The sequence below is a fragment of the Scyliorhinus canicula genome, chromosome 1 (assembly GCF_902713615.1).
Source record: "Scyliorhinus canicula chromosome 1, sScyCan1.1, whole genome shotgun sequence".
Classification (NCBI taxonomy): Eukaryota; Metazoa; Chordata; class Chondrichthyes; order Carcharhiniformes; family Scyliorhinidae; genus Scyliorhinus; species Scyliorhinus canicula.
Window position 1 is genome coordinate 219,304,632 of NC_052146.1, and position 12,096 is coordinate 219,316,727.

A 12,096-nucleotide genomic window follows, 5' to 3' on the forward strand; every position below is an offset into this window, starting at 1 on the left:
CTTGGCCTTCCTGGATCTACCGCTACATCTAGGTGTATCCCCAGGAAGCACATCTGAGGTGGAGGCAGCCAGCTGCTTACCTCCTGCCATGGCTTTCGATGCTCCTGGTGAGCGTCCTCTGGGGCCGTACGGCCCCGGCTCACTCGTCGATGGTACATGCACAGCCGTGCCGCCCTGTCCCGTGGGCTGACCTCGAGCCACGGCCGCATCAGAGGGGTGGAACTCAAGGGAACTGATGGCCACCTTCCCCACTCCATGGGACGGGTCTGTCTGGGCACTCCGCACCCCCTCCTCCTGCTCGGTGCCCATAGGGCCCTGGGCTTCACCTTGGGACGGAGGGACAGCTGGTTCAAACCCCAGCTGCCCCTGCATCATCTGGCTCTGCCAGCCCTAGCGGCTCCCCATGGTCAGCACCATGGTGTCGACACCCTTGGCGATGCTGCTCAGTGACTGGGACATGCTCTGCAGCTCCTCGGCAATTCCCACCTATGACTGGGACAATTCCGCAGCGCCTTGGCCATTCCCATCTGAGAGTGGGACATGTTCTGCAAAACCTCATCAAAGTCAGCCTGGTGCTGGGTCACATCCCCCAGCGAGGCAGAAATTCTTTTTTTTAATAAATTCAGAGTGCCCAATTAATTTTTTCCAATTAAGGGGCAATTTAGCGTGGCCAATCCACCGACCCTGCACATCTTTGTATTGTGGGGGCGAAACCCACGCAAACACGGGGAGAATGCGCAAACTCCACAGGGACAGTGACCCAGAGCCGGGATCGAACCTGGGACCTCGGTGCTGTGAGGCAGCAGTGCTAACCACTGAACCACCATGTTGCCCTCGAGGTGGACATTCTGCCGAGATGCTCAGCCATCACTGACTGTGCGATGACTTGGACACCTTCACAAACGGTGCTGACATCGTACACCAGACTCTCCACTACGGTCGCCTCTCCAGCAATGTTGGCCTCGGTGCCACACATTGCTGCTGACATCTCCTACGCTCGTAGCCTCTGGGACTCCTCCAAGCGGCTATGGATCTGCTGAAGGGACGCTGACATCTCCCTATGAATGTCCTGGCCACACCCTAACGTCTCCATCAGCTCCGGGTAACCGTGTTCCAGAGCCTCAGCAATAGGCTGGGACCCAAATGGGTCCTGGGATCCAGTAGCCATCCGACTGCTGTCTTGCCTGGGGGTTCCTGCCTCCACCTGATGTACATCAGCAGCAGTGCGGTGCCCCCAGAAGCCTGACCACTAACATGTCCCACCGAGGCGGCACGGTGACACAGTGGTTAGCACTGCTGCCTCATGGCGCCGAGGTCCCAGGTTTGATCCCGGCTCTGGGTCACTGTCCATGTGGAGTTTACACATCTACCCGTGTCTGCGTGGGTCTCACCCCCACAAACCAAAAGACGTGCAGGGTAGGTGGATTGGCCATGATAAAATTGCCCATTAATTGCAAAAAATAAAATTGGATACTCTAAAAAAAATTTTTTTAATGTCCCACCAAGGTGTGCGTATTCTGCCCTGGTGAAGGGTGGGGATGGCAGCTGTGCCATGACTATAACGGTGGCATCCTCGGAGCTCTCCTCTGAGTTGGTCTCCTGGGAGGCTGGAGAGGGGGCCGCCCGGGATTGGCTGGCACCATCGGCTGGAGGACCTGTGGGAGAATGGACATGTGGTCAGGGGGGGGGGGGGGGGGGGGGGATGGGTCAGTCAGTATGGCAATAACAACTTACATTTGACAGGTCCCCTTGTGGAGCCCGGTGGTCCCTCACCTCTGTGGCATCTGCCAGCCTCTGTGTGGGTGACCACTCTGTCCTCCACCACCCTAGTCACCTCCAGGGCATGCTCCTCAAAGGTGGCAAGGATTGTTAAGTCTGACACACTGCCGCCAGTCTGGGCCCTCTCCCAGTGATGATACGAGAGCTTTTCCTGAGGAAACACAGAGAGGGCATCGTTAGCCACAGGGATTATTCACACTGGTGGGAGGGGGGATGTGAAGGGAGGGTTGGGGGGGGAATTGGAGGGGGACGGGTGGAGGGAGGGTTGTGGGTCGTATAGAGAGTTGGGGGGGTGGATACTCCCATGGTGGCGGACAGGTCTTGGGTGCTGGGGGGGGGGGGGGGGGGGTGATATGGGCTGTTTGCGTCTACTCATTCGTGCTGCCTGGTGTAGGTAATTTACCTTTTTTCGACACTGGAGGTCGATCCCCCTGCTCACACTCCCGACGCTCACAGCTGCCGCTACCTCATCCCAGACAGTGCTGGCTGCCCTATGGCTCACTCGCCGGGACTCTTGGGGGAACAGGACATCCCTCCTGGCCTCCACAGCGTCTAGGAGCCTCCCCAGGTCAGCGTCCCTGAATCTCGGGACTGGTCTCCTCGGCGCCATTGTTGTGAGCTGGCTGGGGTTGGCTGAGCAAGTGCAGCTCGATCTCGATAGCGGGGGGCTGGTGAGTGCGGTCGGCCAGCGAATTGGCTGGCAAGTCTTCATTTGCGGTGAAAACCCCAAGGGGCCTCGTTAAATGGACCAATTAACTTTGAATACCATCGCAGGTCGCGCTGGGACGAGTGGCGGGAAGCCCACGGCAGTTCCCGCTCACTACCACACTTTGAAATCTTTCTGGAGAATTGTGCCCAATCTGTCTTTTTGGAGCAGTGTATGGATAGTTATGTCTTGTTAATTTCCAAGCTGGAGTGTATTCAAGCTGAATGTTCTGTATTAATGGATGAAATTCAGCTTATACACCTGATGTAGACTGTGTCAGGGTAGGAAGCCACTCTGCTCAAGGAGCACATATCCTACAAGTGAGGATGATGGTGGTCAGTCACACTGGCAGCTTGTCCTGACTTCCTGGAAAATTGCAGAATAGAAAAGAAATGTTTGCTTTTATAACACAACATCTGAATGACCCAGAACTAAAAAAAATATATTTTGAAGTGCGGTCATTGCTGTAATGTAGGAATCAGGGCAACAAGCGCAGCACGATGGCGCAGTGGATCAACACTGCAGCCTCACGGCGGTGAGGTCCCAGGTTCGATCCCGGCTTTGGGTCACTGTCTGTGTGGAGTTTGCACATTCTCCCCGTGCAGGGTAGGTGGATTGACCACGCTAAATTGTCCCTTAATTGGATAAAGAATCTTCCACAGACACCTGAACAAAAAGGCTTTGTTTAATAACTCGTCTCAATTATTTTATTTCTTCTTTTTTATAAATTTTGAGTACCCAATTAATTTTTTCCAATTGAGGGGCAATTTAGCATGGTCAATCATTTGCACATCTTTTGAGTTGTGGGGCCGAAACCCATGCAAACACGGGGAGAATGTGCAAACTCCACACGGACAGTGACCCAGAGCCGGGATCGAACCTGGGACCTCGGCGCGTGACGCAGCAGTGCTAACCACTGCGCCACCGTGCTGCCCTCTTCTCATTTCAATGATGCCACATGCAGCAGTGCAGCACGCGCTCAGTACTGACCCTGCGACAGTGCAATATACCCTCAGTCTTGACCCTCTAACAGTGCAGCACTCCCTCAATACTGACCCTCTGACAGTGCAGCACTCACTCAGCACTGACCCTCTGATAGTGCAGTGTTCCCACAGTAATGACCCTCCAACAGGGCAGCACTCCTTAAATACTGGCTTCTGACAGTGTAGCTCTCCCTTAGCACTAACCCTCCAGTGTATAGTGTTCCCTCAGTACTGACCCTCAGACTGTGCATTACTCCCTCAGTCAGTGTCAGTCTGGAATATGGGCTCAGGTCCTTGGAATGTAGCTCTGGCTCAGACATTACCAATTACACTAAACTGAACCTGGATTTCTGTCTGAGTTGAGAGAAAGTGCACAACTCAAGGGGATTCTCAAAATAATTATAATTGGGAAAACAGTAATATCCAAACAGGGGAAGTAATCTCTCAGAAGTTGTTCTTCTTATTAACCAGAAGTCATAAGCAGTTCATCTTCCCATTGTTGTGCAGTGCCCACACTAGATTCTTGTACATCTGCTCATTTGGGTGAAAGTTTATTTGATGAAGTTAGTATTGGATGTAGCTCTGTCTGTGTGAGTGAGGCTAAATCACGTAGCAGATCAGACCACGTGAGAGAAATGAATCAGTGAGTTCCAGATTGAATTCAGCTTTTTGGAATCTCCCTTCTCTTATTTGCCTCCTGAACTTGCTGATTGCAATTGTATAAGAGTAGCTCTCTTATATCTTCAGATAATAATAATATTAATCGCTTAATGTCATAAGTAAGCTTCAATGAAGCTCCTGTGAAAAGCTCCTAGTCACAACATTCCAGCGCCAGTTCGGGGAGGCTGGTACGGGAATTGAACCCACGCTGCTGACTTGTTCTGCATTACAAGCCAGCTGTTTAGCCCACTGTGCTAAACCAGATGTCAGCAGTTTACAGACAGGGAACTGGATAAGAATGTGCAAACACGGGGAGAATGTGCAAATTCCACATGACAGTGATCCAAAGCCGGGATCGAACCTCGGACCTTGGCGCCGTGAGGCAACAGGGCTAACCCACTGCGCCACCGTGCTGCCCAAGTCACCAGCAGTTCTGTATAAACCATTGCAAGGGCAAGGTCACAGAACACAACATAACCAACAACGGGCAGCACAGTGGATAGCACTGTTGTTTCACAGTACTGTTGTTTCACAGTGCCAGGGTCTCAGGTGTCATTATATCCACTCATATATATCATGAGATGCAGACAGGCAGTGATTGACACACAGGATAACCAATGAACACACATGACACAGAACAACCAATCACCAGACAGGACACCACCATTATAAAGCCCACAGGGCATTAAGGCTCTCCCTCTCTCACAGGACACGGCCAGGGAGATAGTCACAGTGCACAGGCCAATGAACATCATCACCATGTGATAGAGAGCTAGTCTGGTCAAGCCAGTAGGAGGTTATCAGTTAGGTTAATAGAGTGTCAACCCACAGCAGATTATGTACAGCAATCAACAGGTTCAATAAAACGGTGTTGGACCATCTCCTGTGTCGGAAGCCTGTTTCTCGTTTCACTGCATCCAGTTGCAGTCGATGTCGGACCAACACAGATAACACATCACCAGGTTCGATTCCCGCTTGGGTCACTCTCAGTGCGGAGTCTGCACGTTCTCCCTGTGTCTGTGTGAGTTTCCTCCGAGTGCTCCAGTTTCTTCCCACAAGTCCTGAAAGATGTGCTGTTAGGTGAATTGCACATTCTGAATTCTCCCTCAATGGACCCTCAATGGCATCTGAGTGTGGCGACGAGGGGATTTTCACAGTAACTTCATTGCAGTGTTAATCTCCTCCTGCACTGAAGGGTTTCAGCGAGCAGAGGTCCTCAGTGCAGGAAATGTGACTGTCTGCGGCCGGGGAGGGGCGGGGGGGGGGGTGCGTTCCCCACTGGGCTACCAAAGGGTGCCGTTAGAAAGCAGGGTCATTCCCACCGTTTGTAGTGCCGGGAACAACCTCTCGACTCCCGTCCAGACTGGACTCTGTTTTTTTTGGGTTAGATCACACCCATACAATTTCCATAAACTGCTCATTTTTATCAATAGGTTTGAGCAACCCCAAGGCTTTCAGTGTACTTACGCTTGGTTGAATTTGTGGCGACAAAAGCAAGCAGGGCGGGGACACTGGTTCCTTCTATATTTTGGAGGCTTAATTGCGAACAAAGAAAAGTACAGTACAGGAACAGGCCCTTCGGCCCTCCAAGCCTGCGCCGACCATGCTGCCCGTCTATACTAAAATCTTCTACACTTCAAAGAATTGTGGAGTGGCAACACGGAGATCAGCAGAGGAGCTGTAAAGAATGCAAAGAGTGAAGTTCCCCAGCACCTATTCTGATTTTAATCCATTTACACAGTTGGAGTGCAGTTAAATTCACAACTTCAGAATGATTTTAAGTTCATTAGACCATCTCTTAGCTATGTCCTCCGACCAGAATATAAGCGATCACTTGGAGAGCTGAAGGTTGATGGGAGGGTTTAGTGAAACCAATATTATGAGAATATTTTTTTTTTTAAATTTAGATTACCCAATTATTTTTTCCAATTAAGGGGCAATTTAGTGTGGCCAATCCACCTACTCTGCACATTTTTGGGTTGTGGGGGCGAAACCCACGCAGACACGGGGAGAATGTGCAAACTCCACACGGACAGTGACCCAGAGCCGGGATCGAACCTGGGACCTCAGCGCCGTGAGGCGGTTGTGCTAACCACTAGGCCACCGTGCTGCCCTAATATTATGAGAATATTGACACTTGTCCAGAGAGAGGGAGAAAGGTTGGTCACCCTCTCCCTGATCACCCCCTCACTCATCTCCTCTCTCCACTTCACACCTCCCCCCTCCCCACCTCTCCTCCCCTGCCCACCCATTCCCCTCCTCCTGTTCCCCCCTCCTCACCGCTTCTCCCTCTCCCCTCCTCCTTCCCTCTCCCCACCTTCGCCCACTCTTCCACACCCTCATCCCTCCTCTATCTCCCTTTCTCTCTTCAATTCCTTTCCAGAACCCCTCCCCTCCCCCTCCTCTATCTCCCTTTCTCTCTTCAATTCCTTTCCAGAACCCCTCCCCTCCCCCTCCTCTATCTCCCCTTCTCCCTTTAATTCCTTTCCAGAACCCCTCCCCTCCCCCTCCTCTCCCCTTTCCTCCTAACCTCCCCTCCTTGCTCCCTCCCCTACCCTTCCCATTGCCACACCCTACCCTCCCTTCTTTCCCTCCCTTCCCTCTTCCCCTCCACCCTCTCCTCCCCTCTTTCCTCCCTTTCTTTTAACTTGCCCGCCCTTCCCCTCCCTTCCCTTCTTTCTCTCTTCCCATTCCCTCTCTTCCACTCTCCTCCCTCTCTCTTCTCCTCCCTTACCCCTCTTCTCTTCTCCTCCCCCACTAATCCATTTCTCCTCTATTTTCCTCTCCCTCTCTTCCCTCCTCTTTCCCTGTTTCCACCTTTCTCCCCCCCTCTTCTCCCTCCTACACTTTCTCTTCTCTCTCCAGCCACAGCCCTGATCTGAGTTACCTGGTGCATATTTGAATCTGATTGTTGTGAGACAAATAACAGCAAGCTTGTTTGACTAACCTTGGCTTGCAATACTCTCAATTTATAATGCATGTTTTTACATTGTTGTATTAGATTGTGCACTGCATTTGCAAATGGGGAGGCAATGTAACTGAGACCAAGGCCGGGATTATCCGACCCCCCCGCAGGGTCGAAGAATTCCCAGGGGGAGGCGCGAATCCTGCCCCGACGCCGGCTATGTACTGAGAGCGCGCTGCACTGTTCAATAGTTAATACTGAGGGAATGCGTCACTGTCACAGGGTCAGTACTGAGGGAATGCTGCACTGTCAGAGAGTCAGTACTGAGGGACTGCTGCACTGTCAGAGAGTCAGTACTGAGGGGTGCTGCACTGTTAGAGAGTCAGTACTGAGGGAATGCGGCACTGTCAGAGAGTCAGTACTGAGGGACTGCTGCACTGTCAGAGGGTCAGTACTGAGGGGGTGCTGCACTGTTAGAGAGTCAGTACTGAGGGACTGCTGCACTGTCAGAGAGTCAGTACTGAGGGACTGCTGCACTGTCAGAGGGTCAGTACTGAGGGGGTGCTGCACTGTTAGAGAGTCAGTACTGAGGGAGTGTGGCACTGTCAGAGAGTCAGTACTGAGGGAATGCGGCACTGTCAGAGAGTCAGTACTGAGGGACTGCTGCACTGTCAGAGGGTCAGTACTGAGGGGGTGCTGCACTGTTAGAGAGTCAGTACTGAGGGAGTGCGGCACTGTCAGAGAGTCAGTACTGAGGGAATGCGGCACTGTCAGAGAGTCAGTACTGAGGGACTGCTGCACTGTCAGAGAGTCAGCACTGAGGGGGTGCTGCACTGTCAGAGGGTCAGTACTGAGGGAGTGCTGCACTGTCAGAGAGTCAGTACTGAGGGAGTGCTGCACTGTCAGAGGGTCAGTACTGAGGGACTGCTGCACTGTCAGAGAGTCAGTACTGAGGGAGTGCTGCACTGTCAGAGAGTCAGTACTGAGGGAGTGCGGCACTGTCAGAGAGTCAGTACTGAGGGAGTGCGGCACTGTCAGAGGGTCAGCACTGAGGGAGTGCTGCACTGTCAGAGGGTCAGCACTGAGGGAGTGCTGCACTGTCAGAGGGTCAGCACTGAGGGAGTGCAGCACTGTCAGAGGGTCAGCACTGAGGGAATGCTGCACTGTCAGAGGGTCAGCACTGAGGGAGTGCTGCACTGTCAGAGGGTCAGCACTGAGGGAGTGCTGCACTGTCAGAGGATCAGCACTGAGGGAGTGCTGCACTGTCAGAGGGTCAGTACTGAGGGAGTGCTGCACTGTCAGAGGGTCAATAATAAGGGGATGCTGCACTGTCACAGGGTCAGTACTGAGGGAATGCAGCACTGTCAGAGGGTCAGTACTGAGGGACTGCTGCACTGTCAGAGAGTCAGTACTGAGGGAGTGCTGCACTGTCAGAGGGTCAGTACTGAGGGACTGCTGCACTGTCAGAGAGTCAGTACTGAGGGAATGCTGCACTATCAGAGGGTCAGTACTGAGGGAGTGCTGCACTGTCAGAGGATCAGTACTGAGGGACTGCTGCACTGTCAGAGAGTCAGTACTGAGGGAATGCTGCACTGTCAGAGGGTCAGTACTGAGGGAATGCTGCACTGTCAGAGGGTTAGTACTGAGGGAGTGCTGCACTGTCAGAGAGTCAGTACTGAGGGAGTGCCGCACTGTTCAAGAGTTAATACTGAGGGAATGCGGCACTGTCAGAGGGTCAGTACTGAGGGAATGCTGCACTGTCACAGGGTCAGTACTGAGGGAGTGCCGCACTGTAGAGGGTCAGCTACTGAGGGAATGCGGCACTGTCAGAGGGTCAGTACTGAGGGAGTGCTGCACTGTCAGAGGGTCAGTACTGAGAGCGTGCTGCACTGTCAGAGGGTCAGTGCTGAGGGAGTGCGGCACTGTCAGAGGGTCAGTACTGAGGGAGTGCCGCACTGTCAGAGGGTCAGTACTGAGGGAGTGCTGCACTGTCAGATGGTCAGCACTGAGGGAGTGCGGCACTGTCAGAGGGTCAGTACTGAGGGAGTGCCGTACTGTCAGAGGGTCAGCACTGAGGGAGTGCTGCACTGTCAGAGGGTCAGTACTGAGGGAGTGCGGCACTGTCAGAGGTGTCACCTTCCTGATGGGACCTTAAACCGAAGTTCTATTATCCCTCATAGGTGGATGTAAATGATCCCATGGGGGGTCTTTAACGAGGAACTGAAAAGTTCTCCCTGTTCTTCCAGCGAACATTGATCCATTAACCAACATCTCTCAAACAAATCAGTCGTTCATTTCAATGTTGCTTGTGGGATCTTGCTGAACTGAAATTGGCTGTTGCATTTCTTATGTAGAGCTGTGACTAGACTTCAAAACGATTGCACATTTTGTAAAACACTATAGAGTCTTCCTCCGGTTGTGAAAGATGCTATAGAAATGCTAATTTTTCTTATGTTTATTTATTGAATAATTGGAAATTCTCTTCTTAAGATAAATTGAGGTTATGGGTTTATTTTTGCTGGTGTCACTTTGTTTTACTGATCTTGATTGTGTGTTTTTTCAGGAACAATGAAGGACAGACTTGAAGAATTGATAGAATGTTCAAAATCTTATCAGCAGCAAACAGAGGCCGAAGATGAGATGGATAATCCTCAGGAAAGCTTGGTGTTTGAATGCAACTTCATTTTGCAGATGCTTTACAAGGAAGTACAGCAGATCCGAGAGGAAAATGGACGTCTGAAAGTGGACATCAAGCGCATCGGAAAGCAGAACACCCGCTTCCTCACCTCAATGCGACGACTCAGCAGCATCAAGCGAGATTCAAATTCTATTGCTAAAGACATTAAAAGCCGGGGTGAGAAGCTCCACCGCAGGCTGCAGGACCTGAGAAACTACATAGAAGAGATAACAAATACTCACGGACCCAATGCTGCCATCGTTCGTATTGCCCAGGCTCAGCACTTTGTCCTCTTGAATAATTTCCACGATGCCATGTTGGAGTACAACAAGGAGGAGATGAAGCAGCGGGAAAACTGTAAGATCCGGATCCAGCGACAGCTTGAGATCATGGGGAAGGACATTTCTTGTAACGAGATGGAGGACATGATAGAGCAGGGTAAGTGGGATGTATTCTCTGGGAACCTGCTGAGTGACGTACGTGGGGCACGGACAGCACTGTCAGAAATTGAGCAGCGGCACCGGGAGCTGCTGAAGCTGGAGGGTCGAGTCCGCGAGATTCATGACTTGTTCCTGCAGATGGCAGTGTTGGTGGAGGAACAGTCAGAGACACTCAACAACATTGAGGTAAATGTGCAGAAAATCCAAGACTACGTGGGTCAGGCAAAGGTTCAGTTGAAGAAGGCAGTGGAACACAAGAGGAACAACATTTGTCGACAGATATTCTGCTGTTATTGTTGCTGCCCCTGATGGAACATTCGTGCCCTCCCCCAACTGTACCTGACCATTCTTTCATTGTGTCATACCACAATTGAATACTCTCCACCCTAAAGAAATGTTTTGACATTAGATGTTGCGTTAAACATCCTGATTTTAGCCATGATTTTGTCTCTTTGTAGCTTTTTTTATGTGCCAGCGACCTTTCCAATCATAGAAGGAGGGACTTAGATTGCAAAGTTTGCCTTTGTCCTCCTACAGCTACAGCTCTGAACACTTGCTCTTCCATACCAAACATGGCGACTTCCTGTTTCCACATCTCCAAATGTTGGAGCTCGTCATTGACAGGTTCCAAAGCCAATCTTGGATTACAAACCTGGAGTTACTTGTCTCCCTTCTGGACTAAACTTCAGGAACATATTGGATAGAAAACCTTCCGTGACGTGACGGTTCTCCTGTTCTTGATTGTGGAGTTGACGACAAGGTCGGCCTTTACTGTCCTTCCCCAGTTGATCCAAGAAGCCTGTGCCAAGGCTTCTCCTTGAACTGCTGAACTCATGATTTTTATCACTCATGCTTTGAGCTCCGTAAAGACTACGCATTCTCGTCATAGCTGGGGTCAGGGGGTTTGCATTGGTTATACCATGAGTTTCTCATGCTTCAGTTTCTTTCAGGTTGCGATTCCAAATGTCTCACAATTTTTAATCTTCCCGCTGAATCTTTCATGCTTGTTTCCCAGCTTTGGTTGGAGGGAGAGTGGGTTTGTGGGATTGGGTGGGGGTAGGGAGAGGGCGGAGACTGAGGAATGGGAGGAGAGGGAACTGAAGGCTGTAGGGTGTGGCATTTGTGTTGTTTATCCATTCCCCATATTTTCACCTCCAGAGCTGCAGAATACAAGGCAGAAAATAAACAACAAGTGCTGGTTCTTGCGGCCAAAAAGAACACAGGAGTCCAGTGATTCTTGCAACGGAATGGGTCAATGGAATAAGTGATGCAGACTATGATGCATTCATTGGGTTTCACCCCCACCACCCAAAGTTTAAAAAAAATAAATTTAGACTACCCAATGGAGAATGTGCAAACTCCACACGGACAGTGACCCAGAGCTAGAATCGAACCTGGGACCTCGGCGCCGTGAGGCAACAGGGCTAATCCACTGTGCCACCGTGCTCCCACCATCCAAAGTTGTGCAGGTTAGCTAGATTGGCCACACTAAATTGCCCCTTAATTGGAAAAAGATAATTGGGTACTTTAAATTTATATGAAAAAAAATGATGCATTCATGACATCAGAACTAGAGACTCTGTACAGCAGAACAAGCAGACAGCACTCAAAGGCATGTGTCTACTCAGCAGCCCACCTTGTATATTGTACACAGTGTAAGTAGACCAGTTTGCGAAAGTTGCCCGAGTCAGGCGACAGTCTCTCTACATAAGATACATGATCTAGCGTATCCTTGAAACAATTCAAGTCCCAAATGAGCAACCCAGAGGTTATAAATTCAAATCCTGTCCTGGCAAGTTATAAAATTTAATTTGATAAATCTGCTGATTTGTGAACTGGAAGCGACAATGAAGCTGTCCTAGTTATTGTGAAAACTCAACGGATTGAGTAATGATCTTTAGGGCGGGGAAGCTGCATCCTTACCCAGTCAGACCTACACATAACTT

General features: G+C 50.8%; 1 protein-coding gene across 5 annotated transcripts in view; it reads left to right on the forward strand.

The window, feature by feature from the left end:
* Positions 1-11,506, forward strand: part of stx11a (syntaxin 11a) — a 30,544-nt gene extending 19,038 nt beyond the window's left edge. For 4 of the 5 annotated variants that reach the window (XM_038808028.1, XM_038808019.1, XM_038808044.1 and 1 more), the window contains one exon: positions 9,597-11,506. In XM_038808028.1, coding sequence (XP_038663956.1) covers positions 9,602-10,459 — 858 coding nt within the window. In that variant the 5' untranslated portion in view covers positions 9,597-9,601 and the 3' untranslated portion in view covers positions 10,460-11,506. The remainder of the gene's footprint in view (positions 1-9,596) is intronic. The other variant, XM_038808036.1, reaches the window with a different exon arrangement.
* Positions 11,507-12,096: the final 590 nt, after the last annotated feature.